Consider the following 11,079-nt stretch of genomic DNA (forward strand, 5'->3'; position numbering starts at 1 on the left):
GGAACGAACTACCCCCCGAGATCCGGACGATTCCGGATCTCCTATCTTTTCGCCGCGCCCTCAAGACATGGCTTTTTCAGCAAGCGGGTCTGGCCTAGGGAGAATTTTAAATAGGGACAATTTTAATTAGAATTTTAACGGTAACACAGCGGTAAATATTTGTTTTTAATTGGTTTTTATTGGGGATAGTGTTTGTATCATTTTAATATGCTGTAAGCCGCCCTGAGTCCTGTTGGGAGAAGGGCGGCATATAAGTTTAATAAAATAAATAAATAAATAAATAAATAAATTGATGAATAGATAATAAAGGCATGTGAGATGTGATCTGAGTGAGGCCAGATAATGTGTATCCACCCTGGGCCTAAAGAAGCTGCCACGTGACGTTCAAAATGGCGTTCAAAATGGCGGCCGCCAATTTATTACGATCTGAGAAGATCAGAATTGAACAAATTCAGGATGGGAAATTCAGAGACCATGCACTGAAGCCAGAGATCCGGAATTGTAAAGTAGGCCTTGCAGTTCCTCACCCTGAAATTCGGGCCTAAAATGGCGGCCGCAATGATCTCTTAATGAGAGAAAACAGCCCGTGGACCCAAATCAAGATTTCGGATGGCCGGATCGATCGTGAGAGCCGCGCTGAGGATCGTTCGTAAATTCCCCCCCCCCTGCGACCCTTTTTCGATCGCCAGAAAGAAATTGGAGAAATTAGGCTTCGTTGCCTTTTTCGGCAACCAAAATGGCGCCCGCGATCGTTTGAGACGGCCGAGAGGGGTCCGGAAGGTTGAAAAATGCTCCAAACGCAGCTTCACAGGCTGCAGGAGCGATTGTTATGCCCGGAAAGAAATAACAGCCGTTCTTTCCAATTAACTGTTAGGGAGCTTTCCCCCCCTTCCCCAGAGCCCTGGAGGAAGAATGGAAGAATCCTGAAGGATTCTTTCCCCCCTCACTCCCTTACCTCCCTCAGGGGTGGAGTTTTAAGCAAGCACTGATCCCAGTACAAAAAAATTTTTCAGGGGGAAACCAAATTATTATGGAAGTTGGAAGGGATTTTTAAGGGGAAAGGAGAATTCACCAAGGCTTTCTAACCTGCTTTGACTGAGAGCCAACCCAGACACGTCGTCAAGAGCTGAGACCAAGTTAAAGACTGGATCAGCAAGAGGGGGCGTGTCAAGTTTGACTACTTGGTCTCAAGAGCAGGCATCCAATGAAAACCCACATGTGAATTCTCACATGTGAATTCTCCATCTCCCGTACTGGAGAAAACGCCCAAGTCTGCCACAAATGCTGGGATGAGTAACTGTATGTTGGAAGTTTAACTTGCTGCCAGGTTTGGTTTTTTTAATGTTTATGTGGTTATGTGGTTATATATGCTGCTGCACATTCGGGGGCTGTGGCCACCCTCAGTTCGGCTGCTGCACCTCCAGCGACTGCTGGCTTCCCACCTGGAGAGGCTGCGACATTCCCCATTGTTGCATGGGCCCTGGGCTGAGTGGCCAGTAAGTACGTCGATCCGGGGCTTGGCTGTCCCGGTGACGGCTCGGGCTCTTATCCCGTCAGCGGCGATCTGGGCTTTTAGAGAGGCGATGACTGGAGCTGTCTCTCCCCTTGGGGCTGGAGGCCATGGTCGGTGACTTCGAGGACAGGGAGGCTGCCTGATCTGCACAGGGGGGACTGGGGGTCCCGATGGTAGGAGTTGGTGGCTGCCTCGCTGATCATCATGATCGCTCGCGTATGGCGAATGGGAAGGTTGTTCTCCACTCTTCATCTCTAGCTCCTCAAATCTTTCCACCAACTTCTCCACTGACTGACTACGGGCTGCGGACAGGTACTTCCACTCATCTGAGTCCTCAGCGGTAGACGATTTTGTGGTTCTCCACTGGTCTGGGGAACGCGACGTGCGGGAATCCCCTCTTTGCAGCTCAACCTTGTCTGCTTTTGAAGCACTTGATGGTGGCAAGGCTGTCTTGAGTCTCTGCTGGGTAGGGTCCATTCCGATGACCAGATCAGCTGTCCTTGTGGCTTGGGCTTTGCCCCCAGCTGGGAGATCTGAAAAAGTTCCTTCTCCACCGGCGCACTGACTGTCGCTCCCCCCTCTGGGGTAGCAGCCGCCGGCGAGGTACTGGTTTCAGGTGCTCTTTCTTTCTCTATGTTGAGATCTTCCCCGAATCTGTTGGCTTATCCTTCAATTCTAGGGACAGCGACTGGGGCTCTGGACCCCAAGATAGTTAGGAAAAAAATGGAGGTTTTGGCTTAATGTTATGGTTCCGACAGATGAAACTCTTTAAAAGAACTTTGAGGCATTGTTTATCTTAAAGAATCTTTTCTTCGAGAAACAAAGTATCGGCACTACATAGTTAAAGCCAAAAACTAACCCCCCCCGCACAAAGTAGCAAACCACAATTCCCTCATCCAATTAACAGTCATAAATCACATTCCCCAATTAGCTTGATGCGCGGGCTTTCTCCCCCAGCTCTCCAGCCCGCCAAATCTTTATCAGCTCTGGGCACAATAACCTTGATTCCCACGGCTGAGTTATTGTTGTTATGAGTAACTGGACTATCATCCACATCCCCCCTCCCAGCATCATCTAACTCTAAAAGCGAAAAAGAAAAGATGGCTACATTTCCATCTGTTGTCAAAGCAAGAACATCCGATGTTAGCAGCGTTGACATTAATATGGTTTTTGTGTTGCTTTGCTACTGATATTGTTTTAATTCCCGATTCAGAGCCACGGAGTTTGGTATAAGATGGGCGGCTATATAAATGTTTTAAATGAATAGCCCGAATATGTCATGAAGTCACCTGGATATTTATAAATGTCATATGTAAGGTTATAAAATTGCTACAGTGCTATTTTTGTTATTTGCTTCTACACTCCAGATGTATAGAAACAAATTCTTTGCAAATTTGTTTATTTTCTTCTCTCTCTCTCTCTCTCTCTCTCTCTCTCTCTCTCTCTCTCTCTCTCACACACACACACACACACACACACACACACACACACACACACACACCTAGCCAACCCAATCTTTAGTTAAGCAGATTGTTTGAGCTCTAGAAGAATCGTGGCAGGAAAAGCCATTATGCACCATGTGATGGCTCACATCTCCCATCCAGTTTTGTAACTTCTTTTTTAATAATAATTTTATTAAAGATTATAATTCAAACAGTTAAAAACTAATACAAACTAAAAAGAAAAAGAAAAAAGTGAAAATTTTACGAGAAATGGAAAAAAATAAGAATGTGGGTAAAGAAAAGATGTATTTGAAGAAGTTACTTCCTATCTTCATCACAAGTATACATAATTTTACTAATTTTTCACCTTCTATGGATAAGAGATGGGATATGATTCCCGTATCCCATCTGTTATTTATAAACAAACCCCTAAAGCCTTGTCATTCAATCTTACTCAGCAAAAGTCCATTAAGGATTCACCAGAGATAATGTAAAATCTTGATCAAAGAAGCCAACTTTATTTTCCTTCCATTTTATTTTTAACAATACTGAACTTTAATTCTTCCAAACAATGTCCTAGAACTTGTTTTTATTTTTTCCTTGTCCCTTTTCACAAATTATTTAACACTTTTAACAACCTTTGTAAATACAATATAGGAACATTATTAAGGGCACTCTTTTAGTTTATTATTTATATATCTATTTCAATTATTAAGATATTAGCCGGTTTCATTTGTATATCCAGTGTATCATCTTTTTCCATGTTATTCTGGTAGGCTGTCATTTTAAAATCCAAGTTCAGATGAATTTCAGTCTTGTCCAGTAAAACTTGTTCTTCCATAACATTTTTAACTACTAGTCGATCTATAGAGGCAGACCCTCTTAAAATTAACTTCTGGCTCCATTGTTCAAAAATATCCTTCAATATGTCCAGAGCTAAGGTATTTTGTATAATTCTGTATGACCCTCAAAACCATGGTTCTTCAACAAGATTCATTATTTCAATATTTGGATCAGTATTTTGGGAGAATTTTGGTTGTATCATAAAGTGCTGTATTACACGATTCTCACCCTTCTAGTGGTCATCCTTTCCTTCCCACATCAGTGCTGTGAACATTTAACAAATCTCTTATTTTTTCTTTCCTTTTCCTCTTCTGAGGTCTTTCCTTTTCATTTTGAAAAGAAATTCAGGAGCAGAGCATAACTGCTTGGAACAAATCACACAGCATCCGCTTTAAGAAGCTCTTGGTAGCCAACAGAAAAGCAGTGACCCATAAAACCTAAAATTATAAAATTAAAGGATGCAAAAGGATGTGGCTGTTTTGTTTAAAGTGGCTGAACTGCATTAAGCACTGAGCTTCAAACATTTCAAGAAGACCACAGAACAGATTTTTCCAACCAAAGCTTTCCACTTACCGTAGTTCCTGCCTTTGGACTTTATTTCCTGCCAATTTTCTCTAACACTACAAAATACTGGTCCAGAATTTTATTGCTGTCCTGGATATAATGAAATTGCAAAAGGGAAAAAGTGTATATTGGTTTTGGTCACTCCCTTTCTAGTATTTAGTGAATAGGCATTGATCTTTCTTTCCTGTCCTTCCTGCTTGCATACTCTGAGATTCAAAATTTCTAAAAGTGCTTCCATTGACAGTATTAGGACTCAAGTGGTGCAATTATACGGAAGTGTTTCATCAAGTCCTGAGGCTTCTTTCATAAGGACTCAAAACTGGGCCCAGAAATTAGCTGAAAGACCAGCAAAATAAGAACACTAAAATATGATTCTAACATTTGGTCTTAATTTTAGGTATTCTGGTTTGTCATAGAAAAATCTCAATAATTTATTTTAGTGTGTAAAATATCTAGTATGAAATAAATTTAAATCCCTCCTAGAGTATAACTTGGTTTTAATGTCTTTCTTTTTGGTTACAATTCAGGAGTGTCAAACTGCCGGCTCATGGGCCGGACGCATCACCAGGAAACTGTGCCCACCCCATTGCCGGCAATGGAGAAAAAGCTCCAAAACGTTGCGCGATGTCACGTGATGTCGCGAGTTTGACATGTCTGGGTTACATTAATCTTAGCCCAAATTTTCAATGAGCAAAATCTTAAAGCCATTGATTTATATCTACTGAAATCAGTAGCTGCCTAATTTTTGTGTGTGTGCCTTGTGTCAGTCTTGACTCCTACTAATGGACATGTCCATCAGTTCCCTAGTCAACATTTTTGGAAGTGATTTACCTTTGCTTTCTTCCTAGGGCCGAGAAAGTGATTAGCCTAAGTCAACCAGCTGGCTTTGTGCTTAAGGCAGGATTTGAATTTAGGTTTTCTGTTCTTAATCCAGTGCCCTAATCACTAGATTTATCTGCCTCTCTACATTAAGAAATATTTACTTCAGCATGTTTTGATATATTTTGAGAAAAAAAATATATAAATCCGTATATTTTATGGAGCCTATGTAAATTGTAAAGCCCAGTTTCTTAAGTTAAAATTCCTGCAGCATTTTAGGGCTCATGCAAATCTGATAGTTTGTGCAGCCCCATAATTGCAGCTATCTTTTGGTTCAGTAAAACCTTGACTTTATGGACTCCATTAAGAGGGCTTCAGATACAGGGGACAAACTTGAATTCAGATTGTTTTGCCAAACCACAACAGTGATAATTCCAGGAGTCGTCCAGACCCAATCTATCTAACTTTTCTGGTAAAGTGAAAAGTTCTTCAGAAAAGATTCAGTTTACACACCTGTGCACACCGTCTGCCCTGAGGTTAGAGTCAACCAGTAGAGTGATTGCAAGTAATCTGGATTAAACCTAAATTGGCAATTTAGCAATCCAAGCCCAGCATTAACTGAGCATCAGAGATGTTAAAGAAACAATTTGTGTGTCTAAGGAAGACACTTATCCTCTTTTATAGATGCCATTTAAAGCTGTGTAGGGTTTGGGCTATCTACCTCAAATTTAGATGGGGCCATTTAGGCTCCTGAGTTCCACTCCTTGTTTAATGGATTCAAAGAAAAGTCTAACTTGGTGATGAATTACACAAGTTAAGAAAGTACCCTGTAAAAAGAGCTACAGAGCTCAAGAATAAGACTTTTGTTACCTGCACAAAGTTCTAAGCCCAGTTCCCGGTTCAGCAACGCAAAAAAAAAGAAATCTGGTCTAGAAGCCGGAACCATTTGCTGCTTGTCATTGATAAAGCCGACGGACCTCAACTTTGACTGAGTGTCAAATATTGACTGACTGCAACGGTGACTTTTAGCCCCGGCCTGAGTTTAACAACAAGTTGTAAGGTTCACAAAAATGCGATGCCCGTTGGAAGCATACAATACTCTCCAGTACCTTCTGCAGCAAGAGGCGGCGTTTTCCTCCTTTGCTTCCAGGCATAATTTTCTAATCATGTTCAGGCATAGAAATGCGTGCATTTGTCTCGTTGGGGGCAGTGTAGGGGAATTTCCCCCCTCCCCCCCCCCAAAAAAAAATAACCCGGTAATATGACGCCAGGAAAACAAAAATATAAAAAAAGGGGCAGAAACTTAATTTCAACGGATGAAGAAAAACTCCAATTAATGTTTAACAAGATAGGATGGTCCGATGGGGAAACGGTGGCGTGATCCGGCACATCCCCGCCCCAAAGATTTAGAGGAGCACACGGACGTGTGGGCCGGGGGGAGGGAAAGGAAAAGCGAGCGGCGTTTCTGCGCGTGTGAGGGTGCGCACTCGCTGGCATGCACACTTAGCGTTTGCTACTTCCGAGCGACCCGCAAAGCGAAGGGCAGTTTATAAACCCAAGTCGGTAGAACAGTCCGGGTCCCCAAAACAGGGTCGCCCTGCTGGCGTGTTTGCTCGGCCTGGGATTCTCCCTCGACTTGGCCCTAGGCCGGCGTTGCGGTTTCCCGCGCTCCAACACTCGCTTTGCAAAAGCGCGACGCGATGGGCAGCCCTGGCTTTTCGCGCGCTTCGCGGTTGTCGCTGCTCTTCGGCGCGCTCGCTTGCTTAGCTCCGGCGGCCGCAGCCGCGGCTCACTACGAGGCGGACGAAGGCGAAGAGCTGATGCGCGCCTTCGCTTTCGAGGAGGAGAACCTGGCCGAGTTCGCCAGGCACCGAAGCTCACCCGCACCTTTCTACCGGAGCAATAAGGTGAGGCGGCAGGAGAGGCGAAAAGGTGGCGGCGAGAGGAAGGAGGAGCGAGGCGCGCGTGGAGCTTCCCCACCTCGGGGTTGGGGCTCTTTCCTTTTCTTTTCTTTTTTTTTGGCCCCCGTTGGGCTCCGGAGGCGAGTGGGAGCTGTGTGTTCGCGGTGCTCGGGTGAAATCCTGGTGGCGGTTTGGAAAGAAGCGGCGGCGCCGCTGCCGGTTGCGATTGGTGTAGCGGTCGCCTCGCTCGCCCGGCCAAGGCAGCTTAAGCGCAGCGTTGGCTGCGCGGACCGGAGGAGTCTCGCCTTGCTAGTTTGGACCCTGTTCTCATCCGCGGTTTATAGCGTCAGGTAGCCGCGTCCAAACACCGACGCCACAGTGAAGAGAGAAAGAAACAAAGAGAAAGAGAGAGAGAGAGAGAAAGAAAGAACGAGAGAGAGAGAAAGAAAGAATGAATGAAAGAGAGAGATAAAGAAAGAGAGAGAGAGATAGAAAGAAATTAAGATAAAGAAAGAGAGAAAGGGAGAGAGAGAAAGAAAGAGAGAGAGAGAGAAAGAAAGAGAGAGAGAGAGAAAGGAAGAAAGAGAGAGAGAAAGAAAGAAAGAGAAAGGGAGAAAGAAAAAGAAAAAGAGAGAGAGAGAAAGGAAGAAAGAGAAAGAAAGAAAGAGAGAAAGAAAAAGAGAAAGAAAGAAAGAGAGAAAGAAAGAGAGAGAGAGAGAAACAAAGAGAAAGAAAGAGAGAGACAGAAAGAAAGAAACAAAGAGAAAGAAAGAGAGAGACAGAAAGAAAGAAGCTGGTAGAGGACTGTAGAGGATGCTGCCTAATGAGGAAATGAATCTGCCTGGTGCAACGATCTGATGATCTCAAGCTGCCCCGTTATGATCGCTTTCCTCGGAATACGCCCATTGAATTTACAGGGGTTTTCTAGGGAGGCAGGCTGTAGATGAAGTGGGTTACGACTGTGGGGTTGTATGGATTTGTCCTTAAATGGCATAAAGGGAAAAAAACAACAACAACGAAGGGAGAAGACAAATGTGGGGCAGTTGTTAACATTGCAACCCCTCTGAAAGTCTGTGGAGATTCTCAGTCATCCAGGCCATGATTGTTCCACAGGTGCTTTTAATTGATCTTAGAACTAAGAAGCTTCTTGGGTGAGAAGCCAAATGTCTTCAAGGAAAAACAAAGTCCAGTTGCCTTTTGAAAAAGCACCTTTGGGACACTCTGTAATTGCCTGGTTCCACTGATTTGGGATTTCTTTATGTACAGCTGTCAGTTCCAAAGGAGAGGTATTGGAAGCTCTGTTTCTTTGCCTTGAAATGCTCCACTATACTTAAAAGCCATGCAAGGTGGGCTTGGATTTATCTAGTCACGAAGCATATGACTCTGGGCAATCTTTCCTTGCAGTCTGCTTAGCTTGCTCCAGAACAAGGATCTGGCATTTTAAACAGCCTCCCAGGAAAAGGGTCACTAGGACAATATAGCAACAGTGCCATGGCAGGTGTCCTCTGTCTCTTTTTTCCCCTCTATCTGAACCCTGGATTTCCCCATGTGGACTTGGTGTTTCTCCCTTGCCTGGGGCATTCTGTTGCCACATTCGAACCTCTGATGGAAGGCATGATGAGAATTGAAGTGATGGGTGGATGGGTCAGAAGGCACACGCTTTCTGCGTTGTGGTTTTAGTAACCACTTATAATGGAGCAACCTTCAGGAAAACAGGAGGAAGAGAGGCACAACACAGGTTACGGTCAGATAAAAGGATCTGAATCCAGAGCAGAAATATAATCTGAGTAAGCATCTCAGGTATGACTTTAATTCTCATGAAGATAAAGGAAGAGTTGGAGAAGCACATCCAAACTTGCAAGAATCTGTTACTATAACCTTGTAATAAAGTAATATTAGCATTCGTAACTTTGTCGTCCTTGTCTGATCTGCCTTGAAGGGCTGGCACCATGGAATAATGATAGGCAGGGTCTGATTTAGACTGGTGAAGCCCCTGAGTTATGGGAAAATGTAGAAGTAAGAGAGTATAAGGCTGTGCAATAAGGTGAGCAATAATGCTATGTGCAATAATGCTGTGCAATAATGCTATGAAGATGCACAACAAACCTGTAATGGGTGAAGAAAGGCTATTTCTGAAAAGAAGGGTAGAAATACATGTAGAAACAAAGACTAACTTAATTAATTAATCCAGGAGGGTCATGTATGCCATACAGGAAGCTTAATTTTTGGAGACTTTCAGATATAATAAGCTAAATTTTAAAAAACCTGAAATTTTGAGATCTTCAGATCTTACAATCCTAAATGTAGCTTATGCCTAAATCTAGCAGGTTTGAAGAGCGTGACACAAGATCATTTTATTTTTTCTATAAAAAATTGTTTGGATATATTGTAACTATAACTGGTGACTCACCAGTGATTTATAGCATCTTCTTAACCTCATTCAGTTCTATTCTGACAAAGAAAAGGTTGGGTGACCATACTAATAAGTTGCTGGTTAAGAAATATAAACTATGTTGCCATTATGCTTTATGAAACAATAAAGTTCCCTTGAAGGATTTTTAGAATAAAGCACAACAGTACTGCAATGTGATGTTCTGTGCGACAAAAAAAACCACCTTTCATTTTAGAAAATTGGCCAGACATCAGTCATTTTGACAGTGTGACCTAAGGCAGCTGTCTGCAGTTGATGTGATGCGCTAAGACTCCCATAACCTACCTTTGCCGAGAATTGTGGGCAAGGTTGGGGAGTGGGAAAAACTATCGCTTCCTCGTTGTTTTCCAACAAGTGTGTGCCTGTAGCATCCTGCTTAAAGAACCCAAAACTTCTGAAGAAAGTCCCTGTGTTTTCTTAAGAATTCTTGGGCAACTCTTAATTAAAAAGGAACTCATGCGTATGAGTTAAGCTATTCGATCCAGGAAGTACAGTAATTTGAGCAGAGGAACAAGTATCAACTACATAACGTTATGCTCGCTTGATTTGTTTTAAGGCACCTCTGAGCCTTCCTTGTTTGGTTGGAATGTATTTATTCTGAGTACATTTGATTCCTATGCAGTGGTAGCACCAGCCAGGCAGAGAAGGACTGTAAAATAATGATGGAAACCAACTTGCTTAATTGCTGCAAGACACACCAGAGAAATTTACCTGATGTTTACAGGATGCTAGAGTTCTAGTTCAATATTGGATGAGGGATATTAACTGAAAAGGGCAGGCAAGCAAGTGACAGTGGGGTTTCTATATTCACAGGTACTTTATCTCCTCTTTGAGATGGAGGACATTTTCTGTTTTTGCACCAAACAATGGCACAAATATGCCCGACAGTGTCTTTTTTCTGTCTTCATTTTGCCTCTGACCCATGAGGCTTAAGTTGACCTTTTCGATAGGGTGCTAAAGTAGTATTTTCTCCTTATTCCAACACTATCTTAAAGGTACCATAAATTGTGTAAAATCTGCCAGGTTAATCAAACATTATTTCAGAGGAAAATGGGGATTGTAGGGCCATTCTTGATATAAGTCTGATTACTTTTAGGTGGGCTCTCCCTCTGTATCTGCCAGGTCTCTTGAGCTGAGTCCTACCTATGAGACTAGAATTAGTTTGAACAGAATCTAATCAACCATGCTGGGCGGGGAGCTGCGAGGTGAGGCGGAAGAGAGAGCTGTCTCTTTGATGCTCCATGGCACAGTGGCTATTTTGTTTAGTTCTTGCTTGAACTGCTTTTAAGCATGACTTTAGAGCTCTTCTAGAATAGCTCCTATTATGCTCCTTTTGAATAAAGAGTTAGTGCTCTTTTGCAAGAGCACTAAACTGGATGGGCAACTATCAACTGATGGACAAATCCACATGGAAAAACATTTGCGCAAAAACAGAGTGAGTTTTGACAGATGGCTACAGTCTAGTCAAGGGTAAAAACCCATCTCTACCCCAGCCTCATCCAAGACTTGTCCCTTCAGTTGACATGGGTGGAGTGATTTGGAAATTGCCAAATACTTGTCTCTTCT

The 11,079-nt window shown here is 43.0% G+C and overlaps 1 protein-coding gene across 1 annotated transcript in view; it reads left to right on the forward strand.

Moving 5' to 3' along the window:
- The first annotated feature begins 6,881 nt into the window (after positions 1 to 6,881).
- PCSK9 (proprotein convertase subtilisin/kexin type 9) overlaps positions 6,882 to 11,079 on the forward strand; it is a 30,312-nt gene continuing 26,114 nt past the window's right edge. The window contains exon 1 of the mRNA XM_015815032.1: positions 6,882 to 7,088. Coding sequence (XP_015670518.1) covers positions 6,882 to 7,088 — 207 coding nt within the window. The remainder of the gene's footprint in view (positions 7,089 to 11,079) is intronic.

The sequence above is a fragment of the Protobothrops mucrosquamatus genome, unplaced genomic scaffold, assembly GCF_001527695.2.
Source record: "Protobothrops mucrosquamatus isolate PMUCROS unplaced genomic scaffold, P.Mucros_1.0 scaffold304, whole genome shotgun sequence".
Taxonomy (NCBI): domain Eukaryota; kingdom Metazoa; phylum Chordata; class Lepidosauria; order Squamata; family Viperidae; genus Protobothrops; species Protobothrops mucrosquamatus.